General features: G+C 38.3%; 2 protein-coding genes and 1 non-coding gene across 6 annotated transcripts in view; 2 read left to right on the top strand and 1 right to left on the bottom strand.

Moving 5' to 3' along the window:
• Window positions 1-1,538, top strand: part of PAK1 (p21 (RAC1) activated kinase 1) — a 162,547-nt gene extending 161,009 nt beyond the window's left edge. For all 4 annotated transcript variants that reach the window (XM_066369329.1, XM_066369347.1, XM_066369323.1 and 1 more), the window contains exon 15: window positions 204-1,538. In XM_066369329.1, the coding sequence (XP_066225426.1) occupies window positions 204-290 (87 nt within the window). In that variant the 3' untranslated portion in view covers window positions 291-1,538. The remainder of the gene's footprint in view (window positions 1-203) is intronic.
• Window positions 1,539-14,254: 12,716 nt separating this feature from the next.
• LOC136389687 (glycerophosphodiester phosphodiesterase domain-containing protein 4-like) overlaps window positions 14,255-22,138 on the top strand; it is a 146,364-nt gene continuing 138,480 nt past the window's right edge. Inside the window, exon 1 of the mRNA XM_066361496.1 lies at window positions 14,255-14,693. Coding sequence (XP_066217593.1) covers window positions 14,255-14,693 — 439 coding nt within the window. The remainder of the gene's footprint in view (window positions 14,694-22,138) is intronic.
• TRNAD-GUC (transfer RNA aspartic acid (anticodon GUC)) lies at window positions 20,721-20,796 on the bottom strand. Its single transcript has one exon. It is a non-coding gene; the product is annotated as a tRNA-Asp (tRNA).

The raw sequence follows: 22,138 nt of genomic DNA, 5'->3' as shown, positions 1-22,138 counted from the left end.
TGTGTTTAGTTGAAGGTAGATATTGCCAAACAGTTTTCTAAAATGGTTTGTTATCTTTTAAAGATGTCCTTCAATTTGAGCATGATCTAAAGTTTTCTTTGTAGCATCTTGTGCAAACATGGGTGCCCTTAACTTCTTGTAATGGTTGCTGAGGAAGAATGGTAAATAGTCATATGACTTTTGCTCTTTTTTCTCTTTTCTAGCATCAGTTCCTGAAGATTGCCAAGCCCCTCTCCAGCCTCACTCCACTGATCGCTGCAGCGAAGGAGGCAACCAAGAACAATCACTAAAACCACGCTCACCCCAGCCTCATTGTGCCAAGCCTTCTGTGAAATTAATGCTCTTTACAGAAATGCCTACCCCTGATGCTCTCTCTTCTTTGCCTTGATCCTCCCATTTCCTGGTCTAGTGCTCTCAAGACTTTGATCCTTGAAAACTATGTGTCCAGCTTTGAAAAGAACTGCAACTGACTAATCAGATGATGGTCAACTAAATAAGGAATTCCCTCTCAATTTGTGGATGTGAGGATGGTTTATGATCAGGGCCTGTATGAATAAACCCTTGGACTCCTGTTTCTACATACCAAAATCTTCTCCATATACCGCCTCCCTCAAGCCCCCAGCCAATCAGTTTTTGACTGTATAAATTTTTGGCTTTATAACATTATCAATTTGTAATTGGTTGAGGTTTCTTTAGGGCTTGATTTTTCTGTGACTTAACTGTCCAGGCACCTTATTGTACTTGAAAATTGCAACAGCTTGAGTAATGCCATGGTGGTTGATAACCTATCAGGGACATGAAATAGCTCAACTTCCTGGACACAGCTGATCCTGATGTGGGAGAGACAGCTACCATGTTTTTCTTTGTGTGTGTTCCTAGCAGCTGTTTGGGAGGATCTTGACCCAGTAGTGTTCCCCATGCTATTTCTTGTGAAATGGTCTTGGCTATGTAGCAGCTTCTGACTCCCTACATCCCCTAGGCTGCTGTTCCCATTCTGTCCTTGTTTAGAATATTAAGTTTCCTAGGGCATATGCTGGGTGAGAGCAGCATGAGAAGTCAGGAAAAAGAATTTAGCTGCTTTTAGAACAAGGCTGGACGTCACCTGTCCAGCTATACTTACGTGATATTTTAAGAACTCAGTCTCTTTCCATTTGGGATAAGGAGCTGAAAGATTAATGGAGATCTTCTGATGGCTCGAATCTTTGGGTTAAAGGGAAGGATCTCCAAATCTGAGACTACATGTTAGTTTTGGATGGATTTGGAGGCTTGAGATGATACTCTGCCAGCTATGAGGGGACCCTGTTTTTACAGTGCATGGCCAAGCTCTCTGCAAATGCAAGTGCTTGTTCTGGGTTTTTGGGATGTTTGCTACCTCCTGCTATCTTTGTGGTTTTGGTCCTTCCACTCTGGTTGGACTCCTGGCCAGCATTGTGGCTTGTCATGTCAGCCCCATTGGCTACCTTGTCGTGCTCTGAGGTATCACTGCCTCTGCAGCACAAGTTTTATTTCCTTCAATAAAAGGAGATTAAAATACTCCAGTATGAGTATATGCCTTTGTTTCTTCCTTTCCTCTTTTCCTTTATTTCATGTTTTTTTTTTAAATTTTGAAATAATCTCAAACATAGAAAACTTAAGAAAATATATAAAACAATATATTCTTGAACCATTTGAGATTAAGTGCAGATAAAATGCTCTTTTACCTCTATATACTTTAATGTGTATTCTTTCTTAACACATTTATTTTAAATATAAATTAAGAGAAATGGGCCAAAATGTTTGTATTTTATAAGGTATTGGCTGAAGCAGTTGAGCCTGAAAAGTCCTATGATCTGTGCCTGCAGGTTGGAGACCCAGAAGAGCTAGTGGTGCAGCTCAAAAGTCTGATAGCCAGAGAGCCAATGGTATAGATTTCAGTCGAATTCTGATGTCTGAGAACCAGGAGCACCAAGGGCAGAAGATCACAGCCCCAGATCAACAGTCAGGCAGAGAGCAACCTTCTTCCACCTTTTTCTTCTTTGTAGGCAACTAATTAGATGATGCTCAACTGCATGGGGAGGGCCATCTACTTGACTGAGTCTACCAATTCAAGTGTGAATCTTTTCTGGAAACACCCTATAGACACACCCAGAAATTGTGTTTAATCAGATACTGGGCATCCCATGGATCAATCAAGTTGTCATATAAAGTTAACCATCACACTCCCCAGCTCCCCCTTCAGGTGAATGAGGTGATTAAATGAGCTGACGACTCTTCTAATGCTATGTGGTTATGGCTTTTAGATCAAGGGGTCATGTATTAAGATTGATGGCCCCAGTATTATTTTGTGAAAAGAAAAAATACAAAGGCACAGGAGATCCTCCATGCAGTTACTGAAAGGACAAGTACAATTGGACTGCTTATGTGTAAGCAACGTTATATGCTGGTACAGAAGTGATGAGAACCCAAAGACAACCTCCTCACTTTGGGATTGAAAGGGTAAACTGGTTAGTCTGATTAGGCTTGAGGACTTGTTAGCTGATTGCCCCTCTACATATTTTTATATATATATATATATATATATATATATTTTTTTTTTTTTTTTTTTTTTTCCCTGAAGTTGGAAATGGGGAGGCAGTCAGCCCCTCTACAGTTTTAGAGTTGTGTGATTAGTTGGATGTTAGAACAGAAGCATTTACTGTCCTGTGAACTTTGCAACCCTCAATTTAAGCATTAAAGAATGACTCTTAACTGCTGGGATACTGACATCTACTTAGATGATGGAACATTCTTTTTGCCTAGGTTAAGCATAACACCGTATTTCCATGCCTTTTAATGTCTGCAGAGTAATGGAGGCAAGAGAACTCTGAAAGTCTCTGCTCACAGACAGTTGCTGATTATCTAATCTCATAATGGTGCTGAACATATCTATCCCCTATGTGTTAGTTTTCTATTGCTACCTAACAAATTACCACAAACATGGTGGCTTAAAATGACACAAATTATTTCACAGGTTCTGTACTTCAGAGCTGTAAGCAACCAGGGCTGGATTTTCTCTTCAGGGTCTTATTAGGCTGAAATCAAGGTGCCATCCTAGAATCTTCCCAGCACACCCTTCCATGTTCTGTCTGCTCTCAGTCATCTGTTAAGGACCTAGGCTCCTGGATCTAGGGGTTTAGAGCTCAGAACTGAGGTCAGAGCTTGAGAGATAGCCAGAGGAAACAAAGATTAAGTAAAGCTAAAACAGGCCCATTGTCTGAAGCCAGTCAGGGAAAAAATAACGAGGAAAATAAAAAATGAGAGGCAATAACAAGGAAAAAAAAAAAAAGAGAGGCAATCTATGAATAACCAAGCTACTAAAAATAGTTAAGCCTGACCAGCCAGTGGCGCAGTGGATAGAGCGTAGGACTGGGATGCAGAGGACCCAGGTTCGAGACCCCGAGGTCGCCAGCTTGAGCGCGGGATCATCTGGTTTGAGCAAAAGCCCACTAGCTTGAACCCAAGGTCGCTGGCTCGAGCAAGGGGTTACTCAGTCTGCTGAAGGCCCGCGGTCAAGGCACATATGAGAAAGCAATCAATGAACAACTAAGGTGTTGCAACGCGCAATGAAAAACTAATGATTGATGCCTCTCATCTCTCTCCGTTCCTGTCTGTCCCTCTCTCTGACTCACTCTCTGTCTCTGTAAAAAATAAATAAAAATTAAAAATAGTTAATACCTGACCGAATGATTAACAAGAACTAAGTTTACATAAATTATTTTTATAAGAATCCAAACAGAACAAAGCAGAGAGCATGCCCTAGAAGGAGCAATTCAAATGTGCTGCTCCAAGCTAAAGGTGCGGTGTGCTCTAAATTCATTCTCCCAGAACCTGAGGGAGCATCGAGGCCACGCCCACTCCCACCCACTCAGGTGCTTCGTTCAACCGGCCTCCATCTTGACAGGCGCTGGTCTGCGCCAGTGCAGGATCCGGACTTGGGTTTGGGCTGCGAAGTCACCGTAAGTAACGTGTCCAGCTCCCTGCTTCCCACTTAAGCATCTCCCGAAATAGGAGCTATATTTAATATCAAGTTGGCAGCCAAACCCTAGGCCCTTGGACCCAGCCGGCGCACCGTGTCGGTTGAACCTGGAGCTGCCATTCCCTGCAGGGCTCATGGGAGGAAGCTGAGACCGAGGGGCTTACACCTGTGCGGGTCAGTCCCCGTGGGACAAGGTCACCAAGCCCCGCAGACCCAGGGTGGCCTGTGGTGGGCTTACCGGAAGTCCCCGCAGGTGTGAAGGGCTTGGCTCCTTTGTTTCTTCTGTCTGCACATCACAGCCCAACGTTTGGAGTTGTTCAACGTCTAGAAACAGTTATTTAATGAATTCTGTCCAGTTTTCTGGTTGTTTTTGGTGGGAGGCTAAGTCCTGCTCTAGTTCTTCTATCCTGACAGTCACGCCCTAGTTTTTTTTTTTGTTGTTTTTTCTTCATTTTTCCGAAGCTGGAAACAGGGAGGCAGTCAGACAGACTCCCGCATGCGCCTGACCGGGATCCACCTGGCATGCCCACCAGGGGCCGATGCTTTGCTCCTCTGGGGAGTCGTCCAGAGCCATTCCGGCGCCTGAGGCAGAGGCCACAGAGCCATCCCCAGCGCCGGGGCCATCTTTGCTCCAATGGAGCCTCGCTGCGGGAGGGGAAGAGAGAGACAGAGAGGAAGGAGAGGGGGAGAGGTGGAGAAGCAGATGGGCGCCTCTCCTGTGTGCCCTGGCCGGGGATCGAACCCGGGACTCCTGCACACCAGGCCGATGCTCTATCACTGAGCCAACCGGCCAGGGCACGCCCTGGTTTTTGACTCCAGCAGCTGGGTAAATAATGGTTTCCGTGAATGAGGTGGGAGAAACTTGGGGAGGAATGGATCTTGGAGGGAAAATCAAGGATTCAAGATAATTAAATTTGAGAAGCCTGTGAGAAATGCAGGTGGAAATTTAAGTGGGCTTTCAGATATATGGATTTGGGAATCAGAGAAGAAGTCTAGAAGGGAAACAGTATTTATTGATTTTTCCCTAAATGTAATTAAATTTTCAATGTGCACTTGGCTACCCTGCCTGGTAGACTCAAATTTAAAGGACCTGTAGATATATGGGAAATGGTTGTGATAGATTCTGGATAAAATGCTGCCTTTTATTGAATATTCAAGCTGTTTACTGTCCTCTCAGTCACAGATTCATTTGCTCATATCTCTCTTAGGCAATCTAATATTTACATATTTACAACATAAACACCAAGTTTGTGTAGTTTTTTAAAGATTTACTTATTTTTATTTAGACAGTTAGATTTAACAGGGTGACATTGGTCAACTAGAGCACATAGATTTAGAGAAAACATATCCACATCATTTGGACAGTCGATAATGTTGTATACCCATTATCCAGAGTCAAATCATTATCCATCACCTTATATTTGTTTCTCTTTATGCCCCTTGCCCTTCTGTCACCCCTTCCTTCTCCTCCCTTCCCTTCCCCCTGGTAATCACTGCACTCTTATCTATGTCCTAGAATCTCAGTTTTGTGTCCCACCTATGTTTGGAATCATACAGTTCTTAGCTTTTTTATGATTTACTTATTTCACTCAGTATAATGTTATCAAGGCCCATCTATGTTGTTATAAATGATACTATGTCATCATTTCTTATGGCTGAATAGTATTCCATTGTATTATATTAATATATATGTACCACATCTTCTTTATCTAATCCTCTATGGAAGGGCATTTCAGTTATTTCCATATCTTGGCCACTGTGAACAATGCTGCGATGAACATGGGGGTGCATGTGTCTTTACGATGCTTTCGAGTTTTGGGGGTAGATACCCAGTAGAGAGATTGCTGGGTCATGTGGTAGTTCTAGACTTAATTTTTTGAGGCACCACCATACTTTCTTCTGTAATGGTTGTACTAATTTACATTCCCACCAACAGTGAATGAGGGTTCCTTTTTCTCCACAGCCTCTCCAACACTTATTACCCGTCTTGTTGATAATAGCTAACCTAATAGGTGTGAGTGGTATCTCATTGTAGTTTTGATTTTATATTTCTCTAGCTAATGAAGATGAGCATCTTTTCATATATCTGTTGGCAATTTGTATTTCTTATTGGGAGACGTGTCTGTTCATGTCCTCTTCTCATTTTTTTTATTGGATTATTTGCTTGTTTGTTGCTGAGTTTAGTGAGTTCTTTGTATATTTTGGATATTAGCCCTTTATCTGAGCTGTTTGAAAATATCATCTCTCATTTAGTTGGCTGTTTGTTTTGTTATCAGTTTCTTTTACTGTGCAGAAGCTTCTTAGTCTGATAGAGTCACATTCATTTATCTTTGCCTTTACTTCCCTTGCCTTTGGGGTCAAATTCATAAAATGTTCTCTATGGCCAAGGTTCATGAGTTTAGTACTTATGTTTTCTTCCATGTAATTTATTGTTTCAGATCTTATGTTTAGGTCTTTGATCCATTTTGAATAAATTTTTGTGTAAGGAGGACAAACTGCAGTCAAGTTTCATTTGTTTGCATGCAGCTTTTCAGTTTTCCCAGCACCATTTGTTGAAGAGGCTTTCTTCTCTCCATTGTGTGTTTTTGGCACCTTTATCAAAGATGATTTTACCATATATATGTGGTTTTATTTCTGGGCTCTCAATTCTGTTCCATTGGTCTGTGTGTCTGTTTTTCTGCCAATGCCATGCTGTTTTGATTATTGTGGCTCTGTAGTATAATTTGAAGTCAGGTATTGTAATGCCTCCAGCTTCGTTTTTTTCATTAGGATTACTTTGGTTATTCAGAGTTTTTTATGGTTCCATATAAATCTGATGACTTTTTGTTCCATTTCTTTAAAAAATGACATTGGAATTTTGATGGGAATTGCATTAAATTTGTATATTACTTTGAGTAATATGGCCATTTTAACTATGTTTATTCTTCCTATCCAAGAACAAGGAATATTTTTCCATTTCATTGTGTCTTTTTCGATTTCCTTTAATAATGCTTTGTAGTTTTAAGTGTGTAGGTCCTTTACATTGTTTGTTATGTTAATTTCTAGGTATCTTATTTTTTGTTGTTGCAACTGTAAAAGAGATTTTTTTTTTTAGTTCATTTTCCAAAGTTTCATTGTTGGCATATAAGAAAGCAATAGACTTCTGTATATTAATTTTGTATCCTGCAACCTTACTGTATTGGTTTATTGTTTCTAATAGCCTTTCTGTGGAGTCTTTGGGGGTTTTCTGTTAATATATACCGGATCATGTCATCTGCAGAAAGTGTAACCTTTACTTCTTCTTTCCCAACATGAATGCCTTTTATTTCTTTTTCTTGTCTGTTTGCTCTAGCTCGGTGTTTCCCAACGTGGGGCCCACGCCCCACAGGGGGGCAATTCGATAGTTAAGGGGGGCAATTTGAAAATGGACTCGACACGACTTTAACTCTTTCGCCCCGGGCCATTTAAATGCAATGCTAGATATCGGTGCCAAATTTAACAAAAAATGCAATTCTTAAATAATTGCGGTAAATAATTATTAAGTATAATTTCGTTTGATGAGACCAAAATATCAACTGAGTGATTGGCGTCGTCAAGTAAACTTTGTCCTGGGTTCACTGCGGAGCATGTCGTCTGCTGTGGGGAACCCCGGACGTTTTAAAAACTGCTAAACAATGCAGTTATTCTCACCTAATTGGCCCACCGCAACTTCTGTAGTGTTTCACATCATTCAGTTGGTGTTAATTTGAAATAAGTGTCAGTCAAAACTGTTGTAAAAGCTCATTGATTTAATAAATATACATATATATATTGTATAGATATAATTGGTAAGTATTTGATTTTATTTTTATCAATATTAAACTCTTTATTAAGTACTTCTTGCATCGGGGCTAGAAAGCACTAATATTTTATAAATATTATTGGGGCTATAGTAGTGCATGCACGACAATTTTAATTTTAGAAGCATAACTTTCCAGAAAATTTTGTCAAGTGGAAAAAATATAGATACCTTTTGTTTTGCGGTGGTAGTGTAGTAAATGTGTTATATACATTTAAATAAATATGAATTTTTAGTATACGTTTACTCTATGTCACATTGAATATATTTTAACACATATTTTAATATTAGTTTTTAATTGATCTTATTTTTATTATAGCCCATAGTAAAATGAGTGGTGCAAGCAAGAAAAAAACTCGCCAATATTCGGAGGAATATTTAAAATTTGGGTTCATACCCGCTGTTCACAATGAGCGGATTCCTTTTTGTCTTTTATGCCAGCAATGCTTGACCAACGAATCAATGAAACAAGGTCGTCTTGAGGCGCATTTAAAGGCGAAACATAGTACTCATATTAATTCAGATTTGAGTTACTTTAAAACTTTAAAGAAAATTTTTGAAAAAAGAACATTAAAGTCTCTATTTACTGCTCATACTTCAACTAATAATCGTGTTCTTGAGGCTAGTTATCAAATTTCTTTATTCATCGCTAAAACTGGAGAAAATCACATTATAGGAGAGAATTTAATAAAACCGTCAATATCAGCATTTCTTAAAACGGTTCTTGAAAAAGATGACAAAGATGTAAAAGCTATGCCACTCAGTAACAATTCTGTTAGCAGAAGAATAGACGAAATGAGTGAGGATATTGAAAAACAACTTATTGAAAAGCTGAAAACAAGAAAATTCTCCTTGCAAATAGATGAATCAACTTTGAGAGACAGGCAGTATTGATAACTTACATAAGATATATTGATAAAGGACATTTTGCTGAAGAAATGTTGTTCTGTAAAAGATTAGAAAGCACCACTACCTCCAAAGATATATATAATAAGCTAAAAAACTACTTAGATGTCAATGATATACCAATGAAAAATAGAACATCTTGTGCTGCAGATGGTGCTCCCAATATGATGGGCAAGAAAAATGGCTGCTTAAAAATGATGAAAGATGCGAATCCAGAAATGATTCTTGTGCATTGTGTTATTCATAGGGAAAACTTGGTAGCTAAAAACATCTCGCCTGTTCTGAATGAAGTATTACATACAGTCATAAAGTGTGTTAATGCTATTAAAGCTAGTGCCACATGTGAGCATCTTTTCAAGCTATTTTGTGAAGAACAAAATGAAGACCATGTGAGACTTTTACTTCATACTGAAGTCAGATGGCTATCTAAAGGAAACTGTTTGAAAAGATTTATGGAACTGTTTGATACTCTTAGTGATTTTTTAAGCGACAAACCTGAAGTGAAGTATCTGTTAACAATAGCTGGTAAAGCATTTGTGAGTTATTTAGCCGATATCTTTGAAAAACTAAATATATTAAATAAGCAACTTCAAGGAACAAATAAAACTCTTGTCAATGCAAAAGCAAAGATATTTGGTTTCATTACCAATATTGAGTTATGTCAGAAACATATTAACAACAAAAACTTTAAACAGTTTCATTGGCTCCAAAAATGTGAAGTAACTGATACCGCTTTACTTGTTATTGTCAATCATTTGAATATTCTATCGGCTGAATTAAAAGAAAGATTTTCTGATTTAAAACAAATTGATTTCCCAACATGGATGATGCAGCCAATGTTAGTGGATTTGTCTGATATATCAAATATGCAGTCTCAAGAAGAACTCGCAGAATTGCAAAATGATGAGTCAGTTAAAGCTTTATTTAATATCAAAGGAGCGATGGCATGGCTTTGTGAGGAAACAGAAATCAAATACCCAAATTCAACCAAATGTGCAAGAAAACTATTGCTACCGTTTCCATCTTCATTTTTAGCTGAATGTGGATTTAGTGCTGTAAATGATTTACTGGTAAAAAAGAGAAATCGGCTGGATATAACACAACGAGGAGACTTGAGACTAAAGCTAACCAAATTGGAACCTAATATAAAATCTCTGTGCAGCAAGCATCAAGCGCAAGGATCACACTAAATTAAAATAATAAATTAATATAGAAAAATCTGTATTAAAATTATTTGGAATTTAAATTTCTGTTTTTCATGATATGTTTTGAAATTTTACTTACTGTGTTTTGTTAACAATTTCATAGTGATTTCTTCCTAGAACCTATCATTTATGTTTATTAAGTGAACAAATCAATTTTTTAATGTTAAAAATTATGTATGTTACATAGGGGGCACATAAATATTTTAGAAAGGTTAAGGTGGGGCATGGCACAAAAAAGGTTGGGAAACACTGCTCTAGCTAGAGCTTCCAGCACTATGTTGAATAGGAGTGGAGAGAGTGGGCAATCTTGTCTTGTTCCTGATTTTAAAGGAAAAGTTTTCAGCTTTTTACCATTTAGTATGATGTTAGCTGATGGTTTGTTATATACAGCCTTTATTATGTTGAGTTATTTTCCTTCTATGCCTATTTTAATGAGTGTTTTAAACATAAAAGGATGTTGTATTTTATTAAATGCCTTTTCTGCATCTATCGACAGAATTATATGGTTTTTGTTCTTCGTTTTGTTGATATGGTATATTATGTTAATTTGTTTATGTATGTTGAACCATCCTTGTGCTTCCAGGATGAATCCCACTTGATTGTGATGTATTATTTTTTTAAAGTATTGTTGTATTCTATTTGGTAGTATTTTGTTTAGGATTTTTGCATTTGTATTCATTACAGATATTGGTCTGTAGTTTTTTTTTTTGTTTTTTTTTTTGTATTATCCTTGCCAGGTTTTGGTATGAGGGTTATGTTGGCCTCATAAAATGTGTTTGGAAGTATTGCTTCTTCTTTAATTTTTTGGAAGACTTTGTGAAGGATAGCAACCATATCCTCTTCAAATTTTTAGTTGAATTCACTAATATAGCCATCTGGCCCTGGACTTTTATTTTTGGGGAGGTTTTTGATAGTTGTTTTTATTTCCTCCTTGTTTATGGGTCTATTTAAGGCTTTATACTTCTTTGTGATTCAGTCTAGGAAGATTGTATCTTTTTAGGAATTTATCCATTTCTTCTAGATTATTGAATTTGGTGGCATATAGTTTTTCATAGTATTCTAAAATGATCCTTTGTATATCTATGATATTTGAGGTAATTTCTCCTCTTTCATTTTGGATTTTGTTTATATGAGTCCTTTCTCTTTTTTCCTTAGTGAGTCTTGCCAGGGGTTTGTCAATTTTGTTGATCTTTTCAAAGAACCAGTGTTTTGTTGTATTGATTTTTTCTATAGTTTCCCTGTTCTCTATTTCATTTATTTCTTTTCTAATTTTTATTTCCTTTCTTGTGCTGATTTTGTGTTGACTTTGTTCTTCTTTTTCTAATTCCTTAAGATGTGATATTAAGTTGTTTACTTGGGTTCTCTCTTGTTTTTTGATATAAGCTTGTAATGATATGAACTTCCCTCTTATTATTGCTTTTGCTGCATCCAAGAGATTTTGATATGTCATGTTGTCATTTTTGTTTGTCTGTATATATCTTTTGATCTCTGCTTTTATTTTTTCTTTGACCCCACCATTTTTTAGAAGTATGTTGTTTAATTTCCACATTTTTGTGGGTTTGTTTACTTATTTTTTGCAGTTGAATTCTAGTTTTAAAGCCTTATGGTCAGAGAATATGCTTGGTGTAATATATGTCTTTCTGAATTTATTGATGTTAGTTTTGTTGCCCAGCATATGGTCTAATCTTGAGAATGTTCCATGTACACTGGAGAAAAATGTATATACTCTGACATTCTGGGATGAAATGTCCTATAGATGTCTATTATGTCCATTTGTTCTAGTGTTTCATTTAAGGCCGATATTTCTTCATTGATTTTCTGTTTGGATGAACAATCTAAAGCCATCAATGGTGTAATGAGATCTCTAAGTATGATTGTATTTTTGTCGGTTTGTATTTTTAGATTCATTAGTAGATGTCTTATATATTTTCTTGCTCCCTGGTTTGGTGCATATATATTAAGAAGTGTTATGTCTTCTAGATACAGTGTCCCCTTTATCATTATGAAATGACCATCTTTGTCTCTGGTTACCTTTGTTGTCTTGTAGTCATAATTGTCAGATATGAGTATGGCCACAATTGCTTTTCTTTGGATATTATTTACTTGGAGAATCATTTTCCAACCTTTCACTTTGATCTGTTTTTATCCTAGTAGCTTAGATGTGTCTCTTGAAGGCAGCATATAGTTGGGTTTTGCTTTTTGATCAATCTGCTACTCTGTGCCTCTTTGTTAGTGAGTTAAATCCATTTACATTTAGTGTAATTATTGACATTTGAGGATTTCCTTTTGCTACTTTATTTACTGCTTTCTGATAGTTCTGTGTCTTGTTTGGTGCTTCTCTTTTTTTCTGTCTTTTGTTTTTGTTTGGTGGTATTGCATACTTCTTTCCTCTGTTTCTTGTTTTTTTAAGCTATGTGTTTCAGTAGTGGCATTTTCAGGGGGTGGTTACCATTAGGTTATTCAAAGAAAAGTTATCATATTCATTAGAGTCCATTATCTCATGAGTGCTTCTGCACTCCATTCGGTTTTGGTACTGCTGATCTTTATCCTCTCCCCTTTTATGTTATTGTTGTCACAAATTATCCCTGTTTTTATTATGGTCTTGTTGGAGCTTTTACTTGTAGTTTTATCTTGTTTTTTGTATCTGGTCAGATAACTCCTTCAGTATTTCCTGTAGTGGGGATTTTCTGGTGACAAATTCCCTCAGCTTATCTATGTTTGTAAATGTTTTCATTTCCCCTTCATATTTGAAGGATAGCTTTGATGGATATAGTATTCTTGGCTGGTAGTTCCTCTCTTTTAGTACTTTAAATGTTGGGTCCACTCTCTTCTGGCTCGTAGAGTTTCTGCTGAAAAATCTGATGATAGCCTAATGGGCCTTCCTTTATATGTTATATTCTTCTTTTCTCTAGCTGCTTTGAAGATTCTTTCTTTGTCATTGACTTGTGATAATTTCATTATGATGTGCCTTAGACTAGGTCTGTTTGGGTTGAAATAACTCAGTGTTCTGTTTCCTTCTTGAATTCGAGGCTCTAACTTTGCACATGCTTGGGAAGTTCTCATCTATTATTCATTTGAATATGTTCTCCATTCCCTTTTCCCTCCCTCCCTCCCTCCCTCCCTCTTCCTCCTCCTCCTCCTCCTCCTCCTCCTCCTCCTCCTCCTCCCCCTCCTCCTCCTCCTCCTCCCCCTCCTCCTCCTCCTCCTCCCCCTCCTCCTCCTCCTCCTTCTTCTTTTCTAATATGCCCATTATTCTTATATTGCTTTTTCTGATGGAGTCAGACAATTCTTTTAGGGCTTTCTCATTTTTTTAAATTCATGATTCTCTCTCTTCTCTCTGTAGTATCTCTAGCTGCCTGTCTTCAATGTTACTAATTCTCTCCTCTATCTGGCCTGTTCTATTAGCTAAGCTTGTTAACTCATCTTTCATTTCACATATTGAGTTTTTCATCTCTGTTTGGTTCTTTTTTATAGTTTCAATTTCCTTGGTGAAGTACTCTTTTTGTTCATTAAGTTGTTTTTGGAGCTCACTAAATTGCCTTTCATTGTTTTCTTGTATCTTATTGAGTATATTTAGAACTTCAATTTTGAATTCTCTGTTATTTAGCTCCAAGGTTTCCATGTAATTGAGATATTTTTTCTGGAGATTTTTCATCTATCTGAGCTATGTCTGTCTTAAATATCCATATTTGATTTTATTTTCCTTGATGGCATTTGAGAGTGGTATTGTTAATAACTCGTAACAAGAGATAACTTAAATAAAAGAAAATAATACAGTGAAAAAATGAAAATTTTATAAATTATGATAAGTAGGACAAACACTGATAAGAAACAGAAAGAGAAAAATTGAAAAAAGAGAGATAAAATGACGTCATAAACAAACAAAATGCCACAAAAAGAAGTGTGAGTCAAAAATAAAATAATTTGATGAAAAATAATGTTCAGGTGAGAGGAATAAAAATAAAAAAGGAGAAAGAAGGGGAAGAAAAGGGAAGAGAGGAAAAAAAGAAGTAAAAGTGTCAGAAATGAAAGCCTTGCAAAAATTAAGAATAAAATATATGACAACTGAGGATAATGAAATTCAAATGGGAAAAAGAGAATAAAGAAAAAGGAAAGAAGAAAAAATAAAAAAAGAAAAAATATTTTTTCCAGTTTTGAGAGGTAACTTATTCTTTTTTCTGGCAGGAGGCTCCATACTACAAGATTTGCCTCTGCGAGATTCTTGGGTGGAGTTCTGCTGAGTCGTCACTGTCTTGATGATGTTGGCAGGGCCGTAATTGTGTTGGTAGGAGGGGCTTGTTGTTAGGGCTTTGCAATTTTATGGCTCTAGCAATGGCCATCTGGGGTACTCTGGTGCCCATTCCATATGGTACCCATGTCCCAATAGAGCAGAGGATTAAGCGCCTAGGCACCCCTGCCTCTCACAGGAGAGAGCAGCCTGGAGACTCTACTGAGGGGGATATGCCACTGCCACTGTTCACACAGCAAGGGGAGCAATGCAGGACTCAAGAGGCTGGAGTGACACAGGCTGGTCCTTCCTTTGATACCACTCAAAGTGCAGCCATGGGCAGGGCAGAAGCTGTGCACCACAAGCTGGTGCTTGATCTTCTGGAGCAGGTAGGGTGCAGATCACAGATCAAGTGCACCTTCGCACCACACAGTCCAAACTCCACGGGCCCACATGAGCAGATTGAGCATGCCTCAGGGCCCTGTGGGCTGATTGTCATGGGTTATTTGCACACAGTTCTTGGGAGTGCACCACAGGCTTTGTGTGCGCCCAACACCTGCAATTGCAACAGACGCTGGGAATCTGCCCTGCTCCTGGTCTTGGTTGCTGGTCTTATTTCAGCTCCTTCCCCTCAGTCTTCTTTTCTCTCTGCTCTGAAACAAAGACCATGCTAAAAGTGCTTCCCTCCCTCAGATCCATGAGGAAAGAGAAAGACTCCGTCCTTCAGGCTTTTTCTTCTGTTAGCGAATTCTATCTTTGGCCTGCCTTCTTGTGCTATCATACCCTTGTTTATCTGGTGTGTATATATGTCAGATTCATCTGGGTTTTTTTTTTTCTCTGCTTATAGTTGTAGAATTTGTTGAAATTTCAAGGGGAGAGATTGGGAGGAATATCTCTCACACTGCCATTCTCTGACGTCACTCTCTCAAGTTTGTGTGGTTTCATCATCAAATAATTCAAACTGTTTTCTCATTTTCACTGTGATCACTTTCCTTTGACCAATGGTGTTTTTTTTTTTTAAAAAAAAAATAGTTTTAAGTGTGGAGGTTTCTCAAAAAAATTAAAAATAGACCTACATCTTCTGGGTGTTTATCCAAAACACTAATTCAGAAAGGTATATGCATCCCTATGTTCATTGCAGCATTATTTACAATAGCCAAGATATGCAAGCAACCCAAGTGGCCCATCAACAGAAAATTGGATAAAGAAGATGTGGTACACATATATATGATGCAATATAACTTGGCCATAAAAAAGAAAAGAATGTGAGATGTTACCATTTATTTGCACCAAATGGATGGACCTAGAGGGTATCATGCTAAGTGAAGTAAATCAAACAGAGAAAGACTAGTACATGTTTTCACTTACATGTGGAATCTAAATAAAATGAACAAAGAAAACAGACTTGTAGATGCAGAGAACAAACTGACAGTTGCCTGACAGGAAAGAGTTGGGGGGCTGGGTAAAGGAATTAAGAAGTACAAATTGACAGTTACAAAATAGTCCAGGGATGTAAATTATAGCACAGGAAATATAGTCAATAGTATTGAAATGATTAGGTATGCTGTCAGGTGGGTATTAGACTTACCGGTGGGATCACTTCATAAGTTATAAAAAGGTCTAAGCACTATGCTATACACCTGAAACTAATATAACATTGAATGTCAACTGTAAGAGAAAAAATTTAAAAATAGTAGTATTTAATTTTCAAATGTGGAATTTTCTAGGTATCATTTTCTTCTTATGGATTTCTGATATAATTACAAAGTAGTAGAAAATATACTCTTAAGATTTCAATTTTTAGAAGTTTATTAAAACTAGTCGTATAGCTCAATACATCATCATTTTTGGTGAATGTTCCATTTCTGCTTGAAAAGAATATACATTCTAGGCCCTGGCTGGGTAGCTCAGTTGGTTAGAGCATTATCTCCATAAGTCAAAGTTACAGGTTCAATCTAGGATCAGGGCACATACAAGAATCAACTAATAAATGCATAAATAAGTGGAACAAGTTGATGATTCTCACTCTCTGTCTCTTTGAAATCAATCAATCAATTTTTAATAAAATGAATGTACATTTTGCAGTCATCGAATACAGTGTTTTATAATTAGTTTGTTAATCAAGTTGTTAGAATCTTCTATATCCTTCCAGATTTTTAAAAATCTGCTTACTATATCCTTTATCAAGATAGGTGTGCTAAATCTCCATGATTGTGGCTTTGTTTTTTCTCTATAGAGGCTATGTGATTGGGTGCCTATAAATTGAAATGAGAAAATCATTTTAATTATTATGAAATGTCCCTCTTCGTATTTGCTAATACTCTTTCCTCAAGATTTTGATCTGCTGGTAATATAGTGAGGTATGGCTCCAATTCTCACTCTCCTTTTAGCTCCCTTTGTATTCACACCCTATGCCATGTAATTTTACAGTGCCCTCCTACCATGAGTTGACCAGCTCTCCTTTGGCCTTAGACTTCACATCATCTCTTGAAACAGAAGCTGTAAATGGACTTGCATGTGGGAAATTGCTTTTTTGGACATATTCCATCTCTGTAAGAATATGTTAAGGCCAACATGGTTGAGTGATACATGGAGCAGCACCAGGTCACCTGAGTCACAGTAGCTGAGGCCAGTCTAGCTCACAGAACAGATAACTGTTCAGGTCAGGTGTGTGAACAGTAAATGCTTATTTTTATGTGACAGGTTTTGCCTTTGGTTGGTACATGGCATTATCGTGGTAATTCAACATTGATAAATATCATATACCGTACAAGGTATATCTCTTTTTCCGTTGTTTTACCTACTACTGTCTTAACAAACCAACCTTTTGTAAGGAGCATATGCTGGGTTTTATTATTTAAATCCAGTTAGACAATTTCTGTTCTTTTTTTGAGGACATTTACATTGAAAGGGAGTACTGACATATTTAGTTGTAAATCTGGCATTTACTATTTGATTTCTTTTTGTTCTCCTTTTTCATTTATTTCTTGCTTTTTTTATTGAGAAGTATTTATGATTTCTTTTTATTTCCTTTGTTGGCTTATTATACCCATACATCTTTCCCCAGAGGTTACTTTGTAGTTCATAGTATACATCTTTAATTTATCAGAATCTACCCTCAAACAATATTTTCTTTTTAAGGTGAGAGGAGAGGAGATAGAGAGACTCCCATATGTGCACCAACTGGGATCCATCCGACAATCTCGCTGATGCTTGAGTACCGACCTATTTTTAGTGCCTGAGGCTAACATTCGGACCAACCTGAGCTATCCTTAGTGCCTGGGGCCATACTTGGACCAATCAAGCCACTGGCTGCAGAAGGGGAAGAAGAAGAGAAGGGGGAGCAGTGGGGGAGAGAAGCAGATGGTCACTTCTTCTGTGTGCCCTGACCGGGAATCGAACCTGGGATGTCCACATGTCCAGCTGATGCTCTATCCTGTGAGCCACTGGCCAGGACCCCTTCAAGTAATTTAATACCAGTTCCCATAGAGTATGGGAATTGTATAACAGTACACATTAATTTTCCTGCTCTTGACCTTTGAACTTTTACAATTGTTATAAGATGTAATAGTCATTGTTACTGTTTTAGTTCATTATCTTCTGAAGTGATTTTATAAATAAGAACATCATTATCTTATATCCATTCATATATTTTATATTTCCACTGCACCCCATATCTTTATGTGGATGCTATTCACACCTGGTAATTTTTGCTTCATACTGAGTGACTTTATTATTTCTTGTAATATAAGTCACTTGGAGATGAATTCTTTCAGTTTTGAATATCTGAAAATGTTTTTATTTTACCTTTATTTTTTAAAAATGTTTTTGTTGGGTGTTGAACTCTAGTTTAATATGGTATGTTTTGTTTCTTCAGTTCTTTAAAGATGTATAATATTCTGTTTAGGATGAGTAATATTCCATTGTATACATATACTATTTTTTTTTTTTCTGAAGCTGGAAATGGGAGAGACAGTCAGACAGACTCCCGCATGCGCCCGACCGGAATCCACCCGGCGTGCCCACCAGGGGCGACGCTCTGCCCACCAGGGGGCTATGCTCTGCCCCTCTGGGGCGTTGCTCTGCTGTGACCAGAGCCACTCTAGCGCCTGGGGCAGAGGCCAAGGAGCCATCCCCAGCGCCCGGGCCATCTTTGCTCCAATGGAGCCTTGGCTGCGGGAGGGGAAGAGAGAGACAGAAAGGAAGGAGGGGGCGGTGGAGAAGCAAACGGGCGCTTCTCCTATGTGCCCTGGCCAGGAATCGAACCCGGGTCCCCCGCACACCAAGCCGACGCTCTACCACTGAGCTAACCGGCCAGGGCCTCAATGTATACATATACTATTGATAATGGATAATTCTTTATCCATTGAATTATCAGTGGAAACTTAGGTTGCTTTCATATTTTGGCTATTGTAAGTAATGCTGCAGTGAATACTGTATAGGAGTGCTTATATCTTTTTGAATTAGTGTTTTTATTGTTTTCAGATAAATATTCAGAAGTGGAATTACTGGATGACATGGCTTCTCTGTTTTAAATTTTTAAAATATTTATTTAGAAAATTAAATTTAACAGGGTGACATTGACCAATAAGAGTTCATAGGTTTCAGGTAAACATTTCTATAGCATTTGTACTGTTGATTATGTTGTATACCCATCACCCAAAGTCAAATTGTTTTCCATCACCTTATATTTGTCCCTCTTTACAACCTTCCCTCCATGCCCTTCTCCAGACCCCCTCCCCTACACTCCTCTCCTCCTAATATCCACTTCACTTTTATCTATGTCTTTGAGTCTTCAGTTTTATATCCCATCTATGTGTGAAATTATATAGTTCTTAGGTGTTGGTTTTCTTTTTTTTCTTTTTTTTTACAGAGACAGAGAGAGAGTCAGAGAGAGGAATAGATAGGGACAAACAGGAACAGAGAGAGATGAGAAGCATCAATCATTAGTTTTTCATTGCGACACCTTAGTTGTTCATTGATTGCTTTCTCATATGTGCCTTGGCCGTGGGGCTACAGCAGACTGAGTAACCCCTTGTTCAAGCCAGCGACCTTGGGTCCAAGCTGGTAAACTTTGATCAAACCAGATGAGCCTGTGCTCAAGCTGTCAACCTCGGGGTCTTGAACCTGGATCCTCTGCATCCCAGTCCGACGCTCTATCCACTGCGCCACTGCCTGGTCAGGCGGTTCTTAGGTGTTTCTGATTTACTTATTTCACTCAGTATAATGTTCTCAAGGGCCATCCATGTTGTCATAAATGGCACTGTGTCATCATTTCTTATGGCTGAGTAGTATTCTATTGTATATAGAACCATATCTTCTTTATCCAATCCTCTATTGGATAAAGACAACCAAGACACTTTGGTTGTTTCCAAAGTGTCTTGGCTACTGTGAACAATGCTGCAATGAACATGGGGTGCATGTGTCTTTACATTGCAATGTTTTTTAGTTTTGGGGGTAGATACCCAGTAAAGAGATTGCTGGGTCATATCATAGTTGTATTCTTAATTTTTTGAGGAACCACTATACTTTCTTCTATAATGGTTGTACTAATTTACATTCCCACCAGCAGTGAGTGAGTGTTTTAGATTTTTCTGAGGTATATCCATACTGTTTTTCATAGGGGTTAAACTACATTCCTACCAACAGGGAACAAGGGTTCCCTTTACTTCACATCCTCACCAGGACTTGCTACTTCTTGTCTTTTTGATAACAGTCCTACTGACAGGTGTGAGTTAGTATATCACTATAGTTTTGATTTACATTTAACTTATGATTAGTGATATCGAGGATCTTTTCATGTGCCTATTGGCCATCTGTATGTCTTTGGAAAAATATCTGTTCAGGTCCTCTGCCCTTTTTTATTTTTTCTTCTGTGTGTGTGTGAGTGAGAGACAGACAGACAGGAAGGGAGAGACACGTCAACTCATAGTAGTGGCACCTTAGTTGTTCAGTGATCACTTTCTCATATGTGCCTTGACCTGGGCTAGCTTAGCCAGTGACCCCTTGCTCAAGCCAGCGACCGTGGGCTCAAGCCAGCAATCTTGGGCTTCAAGTCAGCGACATTGGGTCATGTTTGTGATCTGATGCTCAAGCCAGCGACCCCGCACTCAAGCTGGCAAGCCCGTGCTCAAGCCGGAGAAGCCTTCACTCAAGCTGGTGACCTTGGGCTTTTGAACCTGGGTACTCAGTGTCCTAGGCCAGTGCTCTATCCACTGCACACTGCCTGGATAGGCAGTCCTCTGTCCATTTCTTTTTTTGTTTGTTTGTTTGTTTGTTTGTTTTTGTATTTTTCTGAAGTTGGAAAAGGGGAGGCAGTCAGACAGACTCCCGCATGGGCCCGACCCGGATCCACCCGGCATGCCCACCAGGGGGCGATGCTCTGCCCATCTGGGGCGTTGCTCTGTTGCATCCAGAGCCATTCTAGTGCCTGAGGCAGAGGCCATAGAGCCATTCTCAGTGCCCAGGCCAACTTTGTTTCAATGGAGCTTTGGCTGCGGGAGGGGAAGAGAGAGACAGAGAGGAAGGAGAGGGGGCGGGGTGGAGAAGCAGATTGGTGCTTCTCCTGTGTGCCCTGGCCGGGAATCGAACCCAGGACTCCTGCATGACAGGCCGACACTCTACCACTGAGCCAACCAGCCAGGGCCATTTCTTAATCACATTGTTTGTTTTCTGATACTGAGTTGTATGACTTCTTCATGTCTTTTGGATATCAGCCCCCTGTGAAAGATATGCTTTACAAAATATCTTTACTTATTCAGTAGGTTCCTTTTTTCTTTTTTTTTTTTTTTTGCTATGCAAAAGATTTTTTGTTTGATATAGTCTCATTCATTTATTTTTGCTTTTGTTGTTCTCACCTGAGGAAACTGGTCCAAAAAATATTCCTATGATCAATATCAAAGAGTTTACTGCCTATTTTTTCTGTTAGGAAATTCTATGGTTTTAGGTCTTACATTTAAGTCTTTAATCCATTTTGAGTTTATTGTTTGTATGTAGTTTAAGATAGTGGTCCAGTTTCTTTTTTTTTCTTTTTGCCTGTAGCTGTCCAGTTTTCTCAACACTATATAATGAAGAAACTGTCTTTACCCTGTTATATAATCTTACCTTCTTTGTCATGGATTAATTGATGATATTAAGTGTGGATTTATTTTTCAGTTTTCTCTGCTGTTTCATTAATATCTCTATGTCTGTTTTTGTACTGTATTGTTTAATTACTATATCATTGTATTATATTTTGAAGTCAGGTTCCTGTTCTTTCTTAAGATAGCTTTGTTATTTGGTGTCTTTTGTGGTTCCATACAAAATTAGAATTCTTTGTTCTAGTTCTATGAAAAATGCCATAAGAATTTAGATAGGAATTGCACTAAATCTGTAGATTGGTTTGGGTAGCATGGACATTTAAAAAAATTAATTTTCCAATCCATGAGCATGATCTATCTTTCCATTTATTTATGTCACTTTTTTTTTTTTTTTAGCAAAAGAGAGAGACAGACAGACAAACAGGGACAAACAGGAAGGGAGAGAGATGAGAGGCATCAATTCTTTGTTGCAGCTCCTTTGTCGTCCATTGATTGCTTTCTCATATGTACCTTGACTAGGGTGCTCCAGTGATCCCTTGCTCAAGCCAGCAGTCTTGGGCTTCAAGCCAGCAACCTTTGGGCTCCAGCCAATGACCCTGAGGTCATGTCTATGATTCCACACTCAAGCCAGGCAACCCCATGCTCAAGCTGGTGAGCCCATGTTCAAGCCAGATGAGCCTGTGCTCAAGCCAGAGACCTCGGAGTTTTGAACCTGGGTCCTCATCCCAGGTTTCACTAGAACATCCTAGGCTGATGCTCTATTTCTGTGCCACTGTCTGGTTAGGCATATTTGTGTCATCTTTAATGTCTTTTATCAATGTCTTATAGTTTTCAGTGTGCAAGTCTTTCACCTCATTGGTTAAATTATTTCTAAGTATTCTTTTTGATGCAATCGTAAATGGGGTTGTT

This window comes from Saccopteryx leptura, chromosome 1 (assembly GCF_036850995.1).
Source record: "Saccopteryx leptura isolate mSacLep1 chromosome 1, mSacLep1_pri_phased_curated, whole genome shotgun sequence".
Lineage (NCBI taxonomy): Eukaryota > Metazoa > Chordata > Mammalia > Chiroptera > Emballonuridae > Saccopteryx > Saccopteryx leptura.
The sequence above is the reverse complement of the archived record's forward strand: the minus strand, read 5'-3'. Positions and strand labels throughout refer to the sequence as shown.